This window comes from Xiphophorus couchianus, chromosome 11 (assembly GCF_001444195.1).
Source record: "Xiphophorus couchianus chromosome 11, X_couchianus-1.0, whole genome shotgun sequence".
Taxonomy (NCBI): domain Eukaryota; kingdom Metazoa; phylum Chordata; class Actinopteri; order Cyprinodontiformes; family Poeciliidae; genus Xiphophorus; species Xiphophorus couchianus.
The window spans coordinates 25,408,352-25,425,185 of record NC_040238.1 but is presented as its reverse complement, the minus strand read 5'-3'; the positions used below and the strand labels follow the sequence as shown (position 1 = coordinate 25,425,185).

The window sequence follows — 16,834 nt, the reverse complement described above, 5'->3', positions numbered from 1 at the left end:
GGGTGTGTTTTCTATTTATTATTTTTTAATTACGATACATCTAGTAACTAACAAAATTAAACAAAGTGTGTTCAAGGCTGAAAATAGGGCAGTTATGTAAATAATGGGGTTGAGCTTTCTTTTCTCTCCGAACGCACTTGTGGATGAGTAGAAAGTGAGATTAGCGTGGGGCCCGAGGCCCCAATACTTACAGCTGGGGTCCCCTCTCCGGTGACATGGTGCAGCTTGGCCTTCTGGGCCTCCAAGTACTCCCTGAAGGGCTTCTGCAGTGCCGCACCCAGCAGAGGAACAGCGCTGTTTCCACCGACAAGAGGAGGATGAGAGGGTTGGGTGGAGGTAGAGGAGAAACAGAAAGAGAGGGAAGAGGTAGAGGGGTGGGTGGGCAAAGAGACAGAGAAGGGGAGGATGGTGGCGGTGGGGTGATGGAGGAGAGGCGGTGGGTGGGAGGGGGAGCACAAATCACGTCACATCATTGTTACTCACCAGCCCAAGGGCAGCAACAAAGGGAGGCATGCCGTCCTGTCTCCGGTACTGTACAGAGCCGGCCCCGCTTCCTCTCTCCGAGGAGAGAGAAAGACGGGGGAGAGAGCAACGAGTGCAACCCCCGTCACCGCTCATCCTCCCCACACACACACACACACACACACACACACCATAAAACACTCACTCACAGACTTACAAAAAAAAAAAAAAGAACAAAACTTCAGACAGCAATAACACTCAAAAACAAACCAGAAACCTGACAAAAAAAGCGGGTAAAAATAAAAGTTGGCCTCATGCGGCAGCTGCGGCACCAGTAGTCAGTCACATTTTCCTGCTCAGCTCGCCTCTACACACACACACACACACACTCGGCTTACTCTCCCGCTCTACGCTCTCTCTCACTCGCTCACATCGGTGAACTCGTTCACCTCCCCTGCAGTGCCTCCTCTGCCGCTGCAGCGAGGAGAAATGAATGACTTCTCAGAACTCTCCCATTTATCATAGGCGGTTCCTGTAAGAACTGGTTTCAGCCAATTAATGAGGAAGTGAGTCGTACCCGAGCCGCGCCGCCACTGGCTGAGACCCGGGGGGGCCGGCCCACTGGGGGAGGGCCGCTGCTGTAAGACAGCCCATATTAGGAAACCCTTTACAAAATGTAGTCATCGACTACAAGCATTCTGCTTCGCCCCCCTCCCTCTACCCCACCATCCCTTTCCTTGCCCTCTTACACACGCTTAAGAAAAAAAAAAAAAAAAAAAAAAAAAAAGTGAGACTGCAGAGAATGGCCTAGAATAGCGAATCAGTGGCCCATCCCTGAGTTGGAGTTAGTGATTAATCTCTAAACAAATACACACTAAAGACCTCCACTAATTTTCTTTTATGGATGCAACACTCCCCCCCCCCAGCCCTGAGGTTTCAGACCAATGCATTCCTCCTTTTCCACGTATGCATCTTTTTTTTTTTTTTTTTTTGTTCTGTTCGCATGGGGCAGCCACCATCAAAGCTCCGAGGCACATCAAAGATTTTAGGGCAGCGCTTTGCGTGGGCAGCCGTGTCACATACGGTTGGGTTTATAGCTGATAACTTTCTCTCAAGGAGGCAAGTCATTTCCGTTCCTCCCCATCCCACACACACACACACACACACACACGCACGTGTACACACACCTATCTTACGGTGAGAAAAGAAACACTTTGTGTTAAATGAATGTGTTTACGACGAGGAGTTCCCTTAATGATTAACTTTATTACAGGTAGTTCACATCCGACTTGTAGAGGAACATGAAACAGAACTCATTGGATTGGACTCTGGTGTATTTTATGTTAAGAACCTCATGGCAAAAAAAAAAAAAAAGAAAGTTTGTTTTTTTTGGAGGGAAAAACTAGCCTTCAAATTCCCATCCCCCCCAATTTGAGCAAATTCCCAACACGTACACACATAACTTAAAATAAAGAATTTGGATCTGAAGAAAACCCTAATATCAGTGTGACTAGATGGAAAGTTTCTGAAGATATACATTCATTCGGCGTGTAAAAGTACAGAGGTAAGAACAAAGAGAGAAGAAGAGTTTTCAGAAATGGCGGGCGAATCATCTCCTACACGATGAGCAACACTGAGTCACGAACAGAGCAAATCCACCAACAAAGAAGCTCAAAGCTTACAGTCTGCTGCAGAAAACACAACCACACAGTCCACGGCTCTCTGCTTTCTATGTCTGGTCATTTTTCTATTTTTGGGAATATACATTTATTTTTCTCCTAACAGGGTTCGTGGATATTGCTGGATTCAGGAATTCCTCTTGTAGGTGTGTTGAGAATTTATCTGTGAGTACATGTGCCGAACATCTTTCTGTGGCGAAGGAGATCTTAATGGTCCAAGACGAAGTTATTCTTCTGTTAGATGGGATTAAAACACTGTTTCTTTTTAAGTACAGAGCAAAAACTGTAAACACAGTTTTGTTTTTTTTTTTTTCTTGTTCAGTAAACTGTTGGAAAATGTAACAATAATTATTTCCAGGAGATTTTTTGGGACGAGGAAGAGTAGAGCCATGTTTATTTAAAAATGTAAAACAGCAACAAAATGTCTTATGTGTCAAGCAGAAACCAAATCAGTACAACTTATCAACTGATTTGAGTAGAGGAAACTCTGCATAGGTAAAAAGAGGAATAAGGAAAATCATGGTGAAAATTTCTGAAAAACTATAAATCCTCCTTTAGAACTGAAACTGTGTTTCAATTCTGTGTTGAGTAAAATGTGATGCTTTTAGTATTCTTTTAATTTCATACTTGCTGTAAATGCTATGAAATTCAAAGTTTTCCGACTGAAAGTAAAGATCACACCCATAACAAGTGTATTTAATAAGGTGGGACAAAATTGTTCAGCATGTGCCATAAAGTTGTGCCCCACTTTTGGGTCCGTCACCGACAAACTAAGTTGACTATTTTGTGATTTTGTGAAATATATTAATAACAACACAAATAAATGATGCATGTTGGTGTTTGGTGCACATGATAATCCTTTGAGTGCTTGCGACAATATAAAAATTATTGACATTTTTTTATCAATCACAAACAACAAAAGAATAATAAACTAAAATAATTTGGAGTGTGTGTGGGTGTGTGTTTGTTACTCGCTTCAGAATGCTGCAGATAAGGAATGAAGAAAAGCAGAAATAATAAAAGCAAGGAAAATTTAAAGAGGCTGTAAATGTTTTATTGAAAAACTGCAACACTTCCCACATTTAGATCCTCTGAAATATTTAACAAGTTAAATTATTTTAACTACCCAGAAAAATATATATATATTTGTGTGGGTGTGTGTGTGTGTGTGTGTGTGTAAAGTCTATTTTAAATTTTACATTTTTCATTCATGTCACAAAATCACATTGTATTTTTTTTTACAATTAATTTTTGCAAAAAGCCAAAAGTTGTTTGAAGAGTTACTGCTAAAAATAAAAAAAAATAGCATTTATTGTAAAAAGTAATTTATGTTTTTTTCTGCCTGAAGCTGATTTTGTACATAAAATTCTTTCATCAGAGGGATTTGAATACATTTCTTTGCAAACTGAAAGGTGACATAATGAAATAAATCAGATACTCAAACTTAATGCCTTTGTTGTCGTTTCTTTTCATACGTAGATGCAAACATAGATTTTTTTTTTAAGTGTAGGATTAGATTTTAATGTATTTAACCACAGAAATTTAAAGGGAACCAGAACGTGCGTCACTTACGGTCCATTCACACCCTATTTTCTTTCTTTGCTTTCCTCTAAACAAGGTAATACCGCCTCATTTGAGAGTGCAGTCAGAAGAACCCTGCTCTATTTGATCAACACTTTTTGAACATGAACTGATCTCATCCTGAGATCCAGGAGAAACCAAAGCCCTGCCATCTTCCTATAGTACCACCAACACAATCCCTTTTCCTGCTTTCCCTCCCAACCTGTCTGTGTGCTCACACAGTACATCTCTGCAGCACATCCCAAAGCGACAATTATTAAATTGTTTGTCAGATGGAATCAGTGTATTCTGTGAAATGTGACAGTTCTGTCACAGAAGTAAAAATACTGCACCACGTTTAAATCCTTGTGCACATACACCCACACACATGATTTGCATAGCTGTTAAAGCGTAAAAACGCCAGCAAAAAAAAAAAAAAAAAGTTTTAAAAATAAAAAGGAAAAGAAGTAATCAACTGGATCAAATTATGAAGCACATGGAGGAAATCAAGCAACAAACCCAATCACATGCATTTCTTCAGGTTTCTGATAAAAACATGTGGTAGATTGAGTTCTGTGGAGCACACTTATAAATTATAAAATTAAATCTCTGTTGACATTTTCTGAAATATGTGTTCAATAATCTGGAAGGATGTGGTGGGAAAAAAACTCACGTTAAGTAAGTAAAGAAAGGAGGGAAAATCCCCCAGCTGTCTGCTTCCTGATTATTGTTCTGAAGGGTTAATTTGTGAGCAGCATTTCAGCCATCTCGTTTCTTTTTTTTTCTACTTTTTTTTTTAATGAACTATCATTTCCTGCTTCTGTTCATGGAGAATGGAGCATGTCTGGATGTCCTATGTTCGTCCTGTGAACGCTAAATTCCAAAGGCTTCGAGTCAGACGTGACCTTTGACATGTCTGTGTGCCACCTTTAGGATTCCCGGTTTCTTGTTCCTCATGTTCATGAAATCCCGACACACACACACACAGGCACAGTCACAGGACGACACACGCGGGCTTACGCACGCACACGCACGCGTGCACCCCCACACACACAGTCATGCATGCCCTGACGTCCCAGGCAGAGGAAGATGGAGAACAACGGCTCCCATGACAGCCAAACGCTGGCCAGGTCCAACGGGTTACGACATCGTCACAACAACAAGGTTAGGCAATCACTACTGTTACCCAATGCTCCACAGGGCCATAGTTCACACCTAACATAACAGCAGCAGCGCTGCAAGAAGAACACACACACAGGGTGGTGAGGCGGTGGTACAGAAACTCTGACCTCCTCACCGTCTCTGTGCACAAAACAAAACGCTCCGAGCGTCTCTTTACGAGCCGGTTGTGGGGAGTAAACCTGCAAATCTGATCAGAAGATGGAAAACTGAGGAGCGGGTCATTCGGCAAACGAGGGAGGAAAATTGTGACTCGCGTGACAAATGTTTGCAGGTAATATCTGTCTGCGTGTTTGTGTGTGTTTGTTCCTCCTCCAGTCTGACCAGGCTTTTTTCCCAGTGACTTCACCGCTAAAACATGGAGCCCACTCCTGGACGGAGATCCCCCTGCCCAGGGTGTTTATCACATCCTCGCTTCAGAGCCATCTGTGTCAGCCAACACTCACACACACACACACACACACATATGGACACATCCTCTTGGGGTACCCAGAAACACAGCCACACTAAAATCACCTTTAACCCCATCTTCCTGCCCCAGCATGCCCACACAGAGCCTGCTGACCGGGGCGTGGAGGTGGGTCACAGGGCGACCACACCTGGACCCTTCAGCTGGTGGAAAAGTGTTTCTTCAGTGACTCAGAGGTGACTAGAGACAAATCCAGACAAGAGAACGGCAGTAACAGGCAGGTCAGAAATAGAAGAGAGGGCAGATGATGACATATAAGGCACATCTGATTTTCCTAAAGTTATATTAGAAGGGACGCTTGCTGTATGGAGGTTGTGTTATTACCTATGTGTGACATTTACTGTATTTTAGGTTGTATTTACACATTATTAGTCCTACGTAACTAAGCCACAAGGTCACAGTGTGGGTTGAGGAATAAATCAAAAACTATTCTAAAGTATAACACCTTGGAAAACAATTTAAAATGCTTAAATCGTTTACCTTTTCTCATGTTATAACCAGAAACGTCAGTGAAATTTATTTGGGATCTTTTTTATATAGACCAGGGGTCTTACTTGTGGCTCCAGGCTCGGAAGAGGCTCTTTGGACTTTCCACGATGGCTCCTAATAACTTTGGCAAAAGTAATAAAGAACCAACTAATGTATTTTATATATATATATAATAAAAATTCCGGTTTTAGTTGCTTTTCACATTTTTTGATGGAATAATTGGATTAAATATACACAAAGAAAGGACTCCAACAAATCAGTAATATTTTTCAGGTCTTTTTTTTTGTCATTAGGTTGGAAGCTGCTTTTTCACAATCAGCTTTATAGGGCAAGCGCTCACAGCGCACAGAAATACACAGAGACTTAGTATTAGTACATAAATAATTTCTCCAAATCCCAAAGAAAGAAAGTGTTTCCACCCACTTTACTTCAAAAAATTTGGCATCTTTCTTTGATTTAAAACCTAAAAATAGAAATAAAATGATGGTTATTTAAACACAAAAAGACACTTTCTATAGTAGAAATTTATCCAAAAAAGTATTTTTTTCAAAAGATCATGTAACCAGTTTTCTTTCGCTGGACTGAAGGCAAAATGGCTCTTTAGATTACAAAGGTTGCACAGCCCTGATATGAAGTAGAACAGAAAAGATGGTGTTCTGTCTTTTTTGTTGCAAATTAAAATCTCAAAAGTGTGGCTTGCCTTTGTGTCAGCTAAAGCTAAAAACTCCTCTTTGCAAAATAGCTCAAACACAAGTCAGATTGGCTGGAGAGCATCTGTGAACAGGATTTTTCAAGTCTTGTTACAGATTTTGTGTAGAAGGTGTGAATATTTTGTTGCAATGAGCACAAACGTGAAACTGTGGAGCTGCTTCGGTATACAGTACGCTGCGGCTCTGTATTGTGCCTATGAGGCATGTCACATACACTGTTGTATGCTGCTCACATAACCACATGGGTTACAGTACAATGTACCTGGCAACAGCCACAACATGCTCCATATCTTCTACTGTCACCACTGCTCCTGCTGCTTCATACGTCAGAGCTTCAGCAGACGACAACAGAGCCAACAGATGGGTAACAAGATCAGGCACCCATTATTTTGTAAAGACGGTTGGAGCGAGACACAACCAAAACCCAGTTGAAATATGGGAACACAAGCATCTGCTGATTTCCTTTCGCATCTGCTCAACGTACAGTGAAGCTGCAGTCTGAGTTTACGTGCCGCAGACGTTGTGGTTAGAAAGTCAGCAAGGAAAAGCAAAGTGAAAGTACTTGGTGTCTGCATGTTGGTGTGCATTGAGATGAACTAGATGAAAACGGCAGCAAGATTTAAACAAGATTGTATCTGAAAAATACGGTTAAATATTCAGAAACAGGACCACGCCTCCTCTTACTGTATCTGGACCATAACATTACTGTGAGAGGAAGATGTCTCAGCTTTCAGACTGGAGCCGAGTCCTTCCCTCCCTACGTCTTAACAATGCAGCTCATGCGCTTAACACTGCTCCCTCTGAGTGACTTGCTCCTTCCGAGGAAAAGATGCTGATGGGGAACAATATGCCTGTTTTCACCGAGGTGTGACTGATACAAAGCTGGGAGCGAGCGGGGCCCGGATGTCTGCCCAGCTGCCTTCTGAGTCAGGTCGTGTCTGGGGTGACTCGCCTCCAAAACACACACAAACACACACACCCACACACAACATCATGGCGACTGGTGAGACGTTACGGAGGATCTTGGGTCTTTCTGTTGGACTCTGCTGATTAAGAGTCTGAGGTCACGTTGTGTTCCCCCTGACAAATTAGCCGTTCTAAAAAGGAATCAGTGTCACACTGTTATCTAAAAACGACATGTAGGTCATTTGTCATCCGCTCATCATTTGCTGGAAACTTGGCCTGAACGTTCGCAGGAATAACCTGTTGAGGGAGCAGCTTGTGTGTCCAAAAAAGAGAGATACAAGGGTAGGTATGGATCATTATGAGATTCTCAGCGTAGAATAATATTGAGTCAAAATACTGCAAATTCAAAATATTGCAATTACTCAGAAAAATAACATGAATGTTTAACAAGAGCCAGATGCTTTCATTTATAATGTATACGGATTCCTCTTATTCCTGCTGAAACAACATATTAATTATTACACCCATAATAATTGTACATTTACGTTTATTTAAAATGTGTCTGGTCACATAATAGCAAAATTTATATGTTTCATTAAGTAGCACAACCTAATTCAGGGACGACAGACTTATATATTTAATTCCTTTAATATGTTCAAAAAGGCGTGCAGTGAAGTGGCCACTAATTCAATTTCACTCCTTCAAGTTACTTATATCTGTAAAATATATAATATAATGTAACAATTTTAGTTCTAACTGAGGAAATGAAAATGAAGCCATGTTACAAAAATAAACACATAAATTAAATACAGAATTTTTCTGCAAAAACTCCATGAACTACCATTACAATTCCTCCAATCTAACGTCCATCAGGTTTTTACTGACACACCACATATTGCAGTGCAATTCTGAGATTATAGTGCATCATTTTCAGGCTGATTTTTTTATTAAAAGATCACAAACTGTTAAAACTAAAAAGCCAAATAGCTTTGACATAAACTTGCTTTTCAGCTAGCGGCTAAAGCTATGTGGCAGATTTCTTAACTCATTTTTTGTGTCACTGACTCTAGCTACTGGTCACAAATGTTCAAACACAATAATTCACATTTTTTTGCACAAATTATTGCTGCTTGCATAATGTATTGCATAATTTAAATATGAAGTGCACTTTATAAGGCTTGTATCCGATTGAAAAATATATTTTAAAATGTTCTTGAATTAAATCATATTGATAACCGGGACAACCAACCCCCTCAGAGCATTTGATTCTTTCTTACTTACTGTTTGCTACAACTGACCGTAAAAATGAAAATCACACCAAATTCTAAGCTTTAATTTAATTGTACTCCAGGCATGCTTGGACATCAGTTTGACCCATTTGTCAAAATGGAAAACTCCTTCTAGTTGTTCTCACTTAAAAATCCCTAAGAGTGTCTGACCCCTCCGGATCACAGAATAACATCTGAATGCTTGAACAATTAACTATATAAAAGTGACCCTCATCATAAAATGTTAGCCATCTAGGAACCAAGATTTTTGAATTATTTGTCATGTTTTTTTTGTTTTTTTTTTGCTATAACAAGTTTTTGATAAAGATAAAATGTACTTCCCGAAAAACAAAACTCTCTGCACAAGTTCCACTAGTGACATTACATTAGGCCCAATCAGACTTATATCTGTTAATTGTATTTTTTTCCTCTTTTATGTTTTGAATAAAATGTTCTCTTCAAAGATGTTTGCCTGCACTTTGTACAGCTTCATAAAAATATCAGATCAGAACCAGAACAACCAAACATGTCTCGTCCCTGATGTTGTTCACTAATTCCAGCTGCCCTTCGTGATTCTTGTGCTTCCTGTGATTCCAACACTCCAAATGCACACAAAGCACAACTACCGTTTTATTTTTTCAGCACACTTACAAAAAATATTGCGGTACCTCGCAGCAGATATAAACAGTTTGTCACTCAGTCGAGTTTTTATTACGGGAAATATATCCCATGCAATATCGTCTTTAATGGCTTCCGTTCGACCTTTCGGCCCGCAGGTAAACCTCCCACTGCTCCTCTGTGTCAGAGACTCAAAGATCTGAGGCTGGGGTCTGCAGCCTGTGGTTCCAGAGTCGCCAGTGATTCTTTGAACTTTCCACTATGGCTCTTACTAACTTTGAAATGTTCTGGTCTTCTTTTTATCAGTGATTAGATTAGAAACCATGTCCTTCTTTTAGTATTTTGTCACAGAATTTTTTGATAAACATCAATAATCCACAGAAGAAACATTCTTTCTTTTTGCCAAAGCTTCCACCAAAATAAAGTATTATTTTAAAACCTGAAAGAAGGAAAGTGGTGGCTCTTTAAAAATGACAAATTTCCAACAGAAGATATTTATAAGTAATTGTAAGTTTTTTTTGTTTTTTTGTTTTTGTTGTTGAAAATGTCATGTAACATTTGTGGATCTGAGCGAATTTCATTTAGCAGGACAGACGTCGTCTAATCAGAAGCTGAAGTGGATATGACGGGAAAACGGACACCCCTGCTGATCCCTGCATTAAACATAATGACGACATAACGGAGTGTGTTGCAGGCCGCCGAGGCTTCCTAACGCTGCGGCTGTCATGTTCATCACCTTATTGGAGGTGTTTTGGTTAGCAGTGGAAGGACTGATCAATGCCATCGTTGTCAGAGCGCTTTTCAGTGACAAAATTTCTCCATTTCTGCAGACTTAACGAGCAGGAAGACTTTACTCATGAAAACAGGAGCGTAAATGAATATACACATTTTTCAGTTATATGTTTTTGGCTGATTAAGACAACTAATTGCCCCAGGTAAATGGGGGGAAGGAGAGAAAGCCACAAAAAAAAAATCCCTTCATGATAGGTGATTTTTAGATCTCCCAGTTGCTTCTAGTGAAGACAGCCATACATTCACTTTGAAACTATACAAACCTTGTTTCTATATGAGCTAGGAGTGTGTGTATGTGTGTGTGTGTGCGCGTGTGTGTTTAAGATGAGTGAATATGTCAGTGGAAACAAACTGTAACAGACGTTTTCTTTCTCCCCTCACACACCACCAGTTCAGTACACAAATAATAGAACGAGTGTGAATACCCAGAACAGTGTGATTTGCATGAACCCTCTGTAATTTCAGTTCTCTACTTATACATTTATACATGAGCATAATAGGAAACAGGAAATGAGAGGCAAGATAAAAGAAGATAAAATTATCCACAAACTTCTTCTGCAGCTTGTATGATTCAAAATATATTCTCTTCTTTAGATTCACGTCACTTTCTACTGGTTTAACCTCTAAGCATACCAATTTCTGTTACAAAAATCATTTTTCTTATCTATTTGCAGAAGAACAAAAAGATAAGGCGAATGAGTGAGCCTTAAAGTATGTGCAAGAGCTTACAATGTTTATCAAATCTTAATGGATCTTTTCATTTAGATTTCAGGAGTTCTTGGTTTAAGAAGCACAGATCATTTTGTATTTGAAGGCATTAAAAAAGCAACATGCAACGTAAGTTGAATGAGCCACTCATTACTTTCCTTGAGCTTTGGTCTCTGACCTCAACATTTAAATTGTACACAATATAAAAACTGTGCAATGATTCAGTTCAGGTGCTAAATCAAAGAGTCTACACCTACTCCCAACAGTCTGCAGGGTCCCTTCTAAAAACAAGAGAAGACCAGAATGAGGTCATGTCCCATTGCTGATCAAAAGGCGCACTAAAGATAAGAAAAATAACTGAAATCACCTACAAGAATGTTTTTCATCAAACACTTTCTGCAATTGTACCTCACTATCTTCGCATGTCACATTAGTTTAGCTCCTCAGGATCAGATGAAGCAGCTGCATGACGATTTGAGTCTTCAGTTTTTATTATCCGTTCAAAATGAATCATAGTCACCATAAAAAAAAGACAACAAAAAAAAAAAAGAGAGAGAAAGGGTTTTCTTCTCCTGCGTCAATCTGCATCAGGCACAGAAAAATACTTGTGCTGTTGGGGATAATCGTCTGACTGGATGACGGCGGTTCAAATAATCGATCAACGTTTTCTTTTCAGCACAGTTAAAAAAAATTAGACACAGTAAGATTCTTGAACTTACTGTTCAAAAATCCCCCCGGACCGCAATGTATTCAGAAGGGCTGCACCAACTAATTATTTTAGTTATTATTCTATTGATTAATCAATTAATAGGATAAAAAAAATGGCACACCTTGCAGATTTTTAATTTAAACCTTTTCATACAATACTAGAAATACATAGACAAATAATTTAATTCCTCTTATAGATAATAAAATGCGCATTTCATTGTCTAACATGCCACAACATCGCATTTCTTTAGTGTGTGCTTGATCAATTTGTAGCAAAAGATGCATCTGTGGAAAGCGCAGCCTTTCTGTTTGACTTAACATCAACAGTGTAGGACGAATCTGTTGATTCATTTTTGTATTAATAACAACTGGAGAATAATAATAGGAGAATTTCCTTAACAGAAATTGAATCAGATTTAGCTAAAACTGCCACTTGAGGAGTTCTGGGTAGAACATATTCACAGACAAAACAGTTTTTTAATTTTTTTTTATCTTAAATGCAAAGTATATATTTTGTAGAGTTTTGGCTTGTTTTCTGCTTTGAGTGTATTATTCCTTCAGCAAATGGCCTTCTTTAGAGTCTGTATAACCCAGTTAACAATTAACTGATTACTAAATTAGTTGCTGATTATTTCAATAATCCTTTAATCCGATGAAGCGTTTCAGCTAAATTGTTCAGTTCTGTCTACAGTCGTAAATGTGCGTGCTACATATGTCATCGGGTTTGGTGTCATGCTTTGGTTAGCTTCATCTAAGATGAACCATAGCGCATAAACATTGGCTTCAGTAACAAATTAGGCAGGTTCTAAAAGTTTTTCAATGATTTCAAAAGCTGAAGTGGTTTAAAGTACGGGATTACTTCAAGCTCGGTGAAGTATTCCCTGAATTCACTCTATAAAGTTAGACAGATTGTCTGTCTGCTACATTTTCCTCTGAATGAACAGATAAAACTTTTAAATCAGCATTTGGGCCGCCTGATTGAATAACGCCATGTCTGTGTGAGTTAAAGGCTTCATGCAGCAAAACCTTTTGCTGTCCAGCCTGTTTTAGAATCTAAACATTTTAAACAAGAAAAACTCTGAAATAATATGTACTGGTGTTAAATCAAATTTTTACGCATGTTACATGGAAACTCTATTTAAAACATTCTGAATAAATAGTGCAAACTTGAAGCAGACCTCGTTCCTTCTGAAGTTGCACTCATGATTAAAATGAGATCTGTTTTTATTCCTTTACAGCTCATTATTGACATCAGAAACACTGAATATTCTATTTCTAAATGCATACAAATAAAAGAGCTTCATTTGACTTATTTTTGTTGCACGTTAATTTCCACCTGCTTAAATTTTAGCATTTTATAAACAGATATCTCCCTCAGATTTAGGTTGAAAGAAATCATTGAACTACCAAAATGTTTCTTCAAATTGGAAGAAACATTGTGGAGTGACTCTGTTGAAACTAATGGAGAAGCACATTGCTATTTTTTAAAATTTTGACCAGGATTTCAGCTTTGGTATGGCTATTTAAATTATTTATATAAGTTTATTTTGATATTTACACTGAGATTAGGGTGATGGAACGGAGGCTTCACAACCTCAAAATACAAGTGGAAGAAAAAAGCTGAAGGTTTGATTGTTGTAACACCATGTAACCTTGCTTAAAGTGTATAAATATTTTTCCCCATGGTGTTTAAAGATAATGTATAAATTCACATGGATAAATCTCTTTTTTTTTTCAAAACTATTTATACTCAGTTCTTTTTAAATGTAAAGAGATGTGTCCTTTTTTCCCCATCATTAGGTTGATAATTTGAAATCTAAATCCTCCAAATTTATGTCGTAACGTTTTGAGGTCGGAAGGCCTCGTAGGGGATCACCCTAATCTTCAGATCCCTCCACCGGATCTCCATCAGATTCAAGTCAGAAATCTGTTTGGGTCACTCCAAATAGTTACTATTCCTTCCAATCGGAAGAAACAAAATTAAAGGGTTACGCTGGACCTAAATCTGTTGGGGTTATCAGTATATAGTTGGAAAATTGGAGCAAAAAATAGTAAGAAACAAAAAAATAAAGTCCTTTTATTTGTACGCATTTAGAAATCAAATATTCAGAATGCTTGTGATGTCAGTAATGAGAATAACCCCAGAAGGAAAATAATCCGTTTCTGTTGGTAAAATTGCTTGAAAGTGTTTTTTATTATTAGTGTGACATGCATATCAATTGTATTTAATTGTAAATGTAGGAAAATCAGACTTTTAGATTAATTAAGTAATAGAAAGATACTAAATAGACCCATTTTAAAAAGTAGCTTCTATGTGTTTAGGCCTCAGGTTGTAGAATTACTCACTTTTAAAGCTCTTGTTACAGTTAAGATGTTAGGAACTAAACTAAATGTCTCCTAAAGATTAAAGTCTTTGTGTGGATGTTTTTGTCAATGCATAGATGTTTTAACTTTGCATTTTTATAGATATTTTAATTTTGCACAGGTGTGACAGCGTATGAAACATGTTGTACGGACAGATTTCATTGATTTATTTTCTAATTCTGACAGATTTCTAACAAAGAAACTAAAGAAGTAACAGAAAAGCAACATTTGCATTAAAAACTACCACGTCAGTAAAGCATTGAGCTGTTACTTCTTGGGAATAAAAGTCTTACCATTTTGTTATAGATTGTTTTAATAAAACAAAACAATGTTCCAGGTAAAGTTTTTTTTTGGTGCTGAATGAAAGACGATGGAAACTCACAGCAGCTCTTTTGGGATCCAAAAGGCTGAAAAGACAACTTGTTTTAACTTGTTTAAACTTATAATTAAAGACGTGGATTTGGCCTTGACTTGGAACTGCCGTGCAAAGATTCGCAGCTCATCACTGGTACCCACCTCTGCTTTGATAGTTCACACTAGCGAACCTCCTCACGCCCCAGTAACAAGAGCGGCCTGCTGGGACCTCCTAAAGCGGACAGCCTCGTGCTGCAGGAGCAGCAACCTGAGTCCCTTACCAGTGTGCCGGTAACGGACTCCTCCTGCCTTGGAGACACACTCACATGGCAACAGGTCCATCCTGGCTCAGCACATCAGTCCATGCTGGTTATGCTTTTGAGGTTTGGATTCTCTCTTTCTGCATTCGCCACCAGAATATGACAGAGAGACGCCCTCCCATGACACATGCCTAGTTGATTTATCAAGTTTTATGCAAGATGTAGAGATGGGCTGACTCAATCAATATGATGGATTTAAGTGAGGATCACTGAGAAGATGAGCCAGAAAATGAAACTATTGTGATTAGTTATATTATTTCAGTTAGATTTTTTTCTCTTCTCTCTGCAACATTTGTAGGAACTCAAGTCAGTCCCTTCAAGGACTGGGTGATCAAATTGATTTGATCAATGAATCAAATTTTTGGTTTTTGAAAATTTATTTTTTGGAAAGTCAGGATTCTCCAAAACAAATCCTGATTTTTGCACTCTTTGGGTTTTCATAGTTCCGCATGATGTCAGAACACCCAAGGCGGCCATCTTGTTTGACAACTGTGCTTTTCAGCGTCTGTTTATTTGGACTTTGAATTAACCCTTTCATGCATAGTGGTCACTACAGTGGACAGCTATCTAAAAGCCATTTTCTTGTGCTTCCTGTGGATTTATATGTTATAAATGCACACAGACCACTGAAGTGGACACTAATGCATCATAAAATATACCATCAACTACTGGCCATCAGCTGCAAATGCAAGAAATTATTTTTGTTAAATACAATATGGCCGACAGACAAAAAAGCATGAGAACCGACCTGGTCCCTCCTTCTACTGTAGACGACTCTTGCAAGTAAAAAAGATATTGTGACATCAGATAACCCCTAAGGAACAATACTACTGATGTATTTTTCAAATAACAACTTTGTATTTGGACAAAATTACAATTGATCACATAAAAATAAAAAATAAAATAAAAATTATTTTTACAAAAAACTTTTCCGACCATTTTTATGCCTTAAGAATTTTTTTTTTTTAAATGGAAAAAAAATTCTGACACAAAGGATCATAATTCATGCATGAAAGGGTTACGGTCAACTGTGCAACCAAGTAGGGACAGGCTAAGATTGTTTGTTAGTGTTTTCTCACTAAGTGAATAAAGTCCTATTTTTTAATTAAAAATGTGGAATGCTGAGAATCTCATGAAGTTTGATATACGTTTTATAGATAATACTTACCGCTATAGAAATATTTCACTTTTTAACACATCAGCATCAAATTATCAGTGAAAGGACTCAGAAATGATTGTGCAAAGAACTGAATCTATAAAGATTAAACACACTAACTGAGCTGGTCACATCAGATAACCATCAAAGCTTTTTTTCATTAAAACAACAGTTTTCTTGTAATTCTAAGATGTTTTTTCTGGTAAAATTGCATCTTTATTCTGCTAAGATTCAACTGTATCCTCAGAATGAAATAAACATTCTCATAACCAGGCCGTAATACGTCTCCGTACAACTCAAAGAAAGGTGATGGCAATAAGAGCCACTTATTGAAAATATTTTCTGTCATTTGTAATTTCTATTTTAGTGAAGAAAGCAAGAAAAACGTCGATTTAAATTGGAAATCGGCTATGTTATGAAAAAGAAATACCCAAAAAACTTAATTTCATTTTTAAGCCATAGCCTCCAGCTCTCCCCCAACAGTTGGTGAGTTGATGTAAACAAGTCTGAATCCCAAACACTTCCATCCGACGGCCCCCCATGACTGCAGCTTTTCTCAAAGTGAAGGCTGGAAAAACTGGCACAAATACGAGCGAGTAGCTCAGCCTCAACGCAGCGTCTCGCTCCAGATCAAACGAGAGGACTGAGACGGCATGCCAAACACCGGAAAGCTCCCTGATCCAGTCCTGCACGCGCTGGATGATTTTGAGTCTTTCCTGCTTTCTGTCATCAACTTCAGGCTGACAAAGTCTGAGCTGAAAGAAGAGAAAGGAGGGCAGGGAGGAGTAGGCACGGAGAGAAAAAGATAAATCTGTTGCTCTTGTGCTGCGTGAAGCATAGCAGTGAGCCACTGCCAACTCTCTGAAGTGCATTCGGAGTGGTCAGCTTCACAAGACCTTCAGGTTGTCCTCAGTTATTTAATTAGAAAATCCAAAAAAGTCTGAAGTTGAACTTTCGCAGTGATGATTTAGGAGCAAAACGCTTCATCCCCAAAGGAGTACCATACTCAACCGTAATTGTTGCAGTGGCAGCATCATGCTATGTGGTTAGTTTTCTTTGGCTAAAGCATGTTGTTTTTGTGTGTGGTTAAAA

General features: G+C 38.5%; 1 protein-coding gene and 1 long non-coding RNA gene across 5 annotated transcripts in view; one reads left to right on the top strand and one right to left on the bottom strand.

Annotated features, from left to right (window-relative positions):
• The window catches only part of LOC114152879 (vacuole membrane protein 1), a 77,009-nt gene that overhangs the window by 3,505 nt on the left and 56,670 nt on the right, over positions 1-16,834 (bottom strand). For 3 of the 4 annotated variants that reach the window (XM_028031003.1, XM_028031002.1, XM_028031005.1), the window contains one exon: positions 192-294. In XM_028031003.1, the coding sequence (XP_027886804.1) occupies positions 192-294 (103 nt within the window). Of the gene's footprint in view, positions 1-191; positions 295-15,974; positions 16,498-16,834 lie in introns of those variants that run through there. The other variant, XM_028031004.1, reaches the window with a different exon arrangement.
• Positions 290-10,302, top strand: LOC114152882 (uncharacterized). The gene is made up of 2 exons (XR_003597236.1): positions 290-5,154; positions 5,221-10,302. It is a non-coding gene; the product is annotated as an uncharacterized LOC114152882 (long non-coding RNA).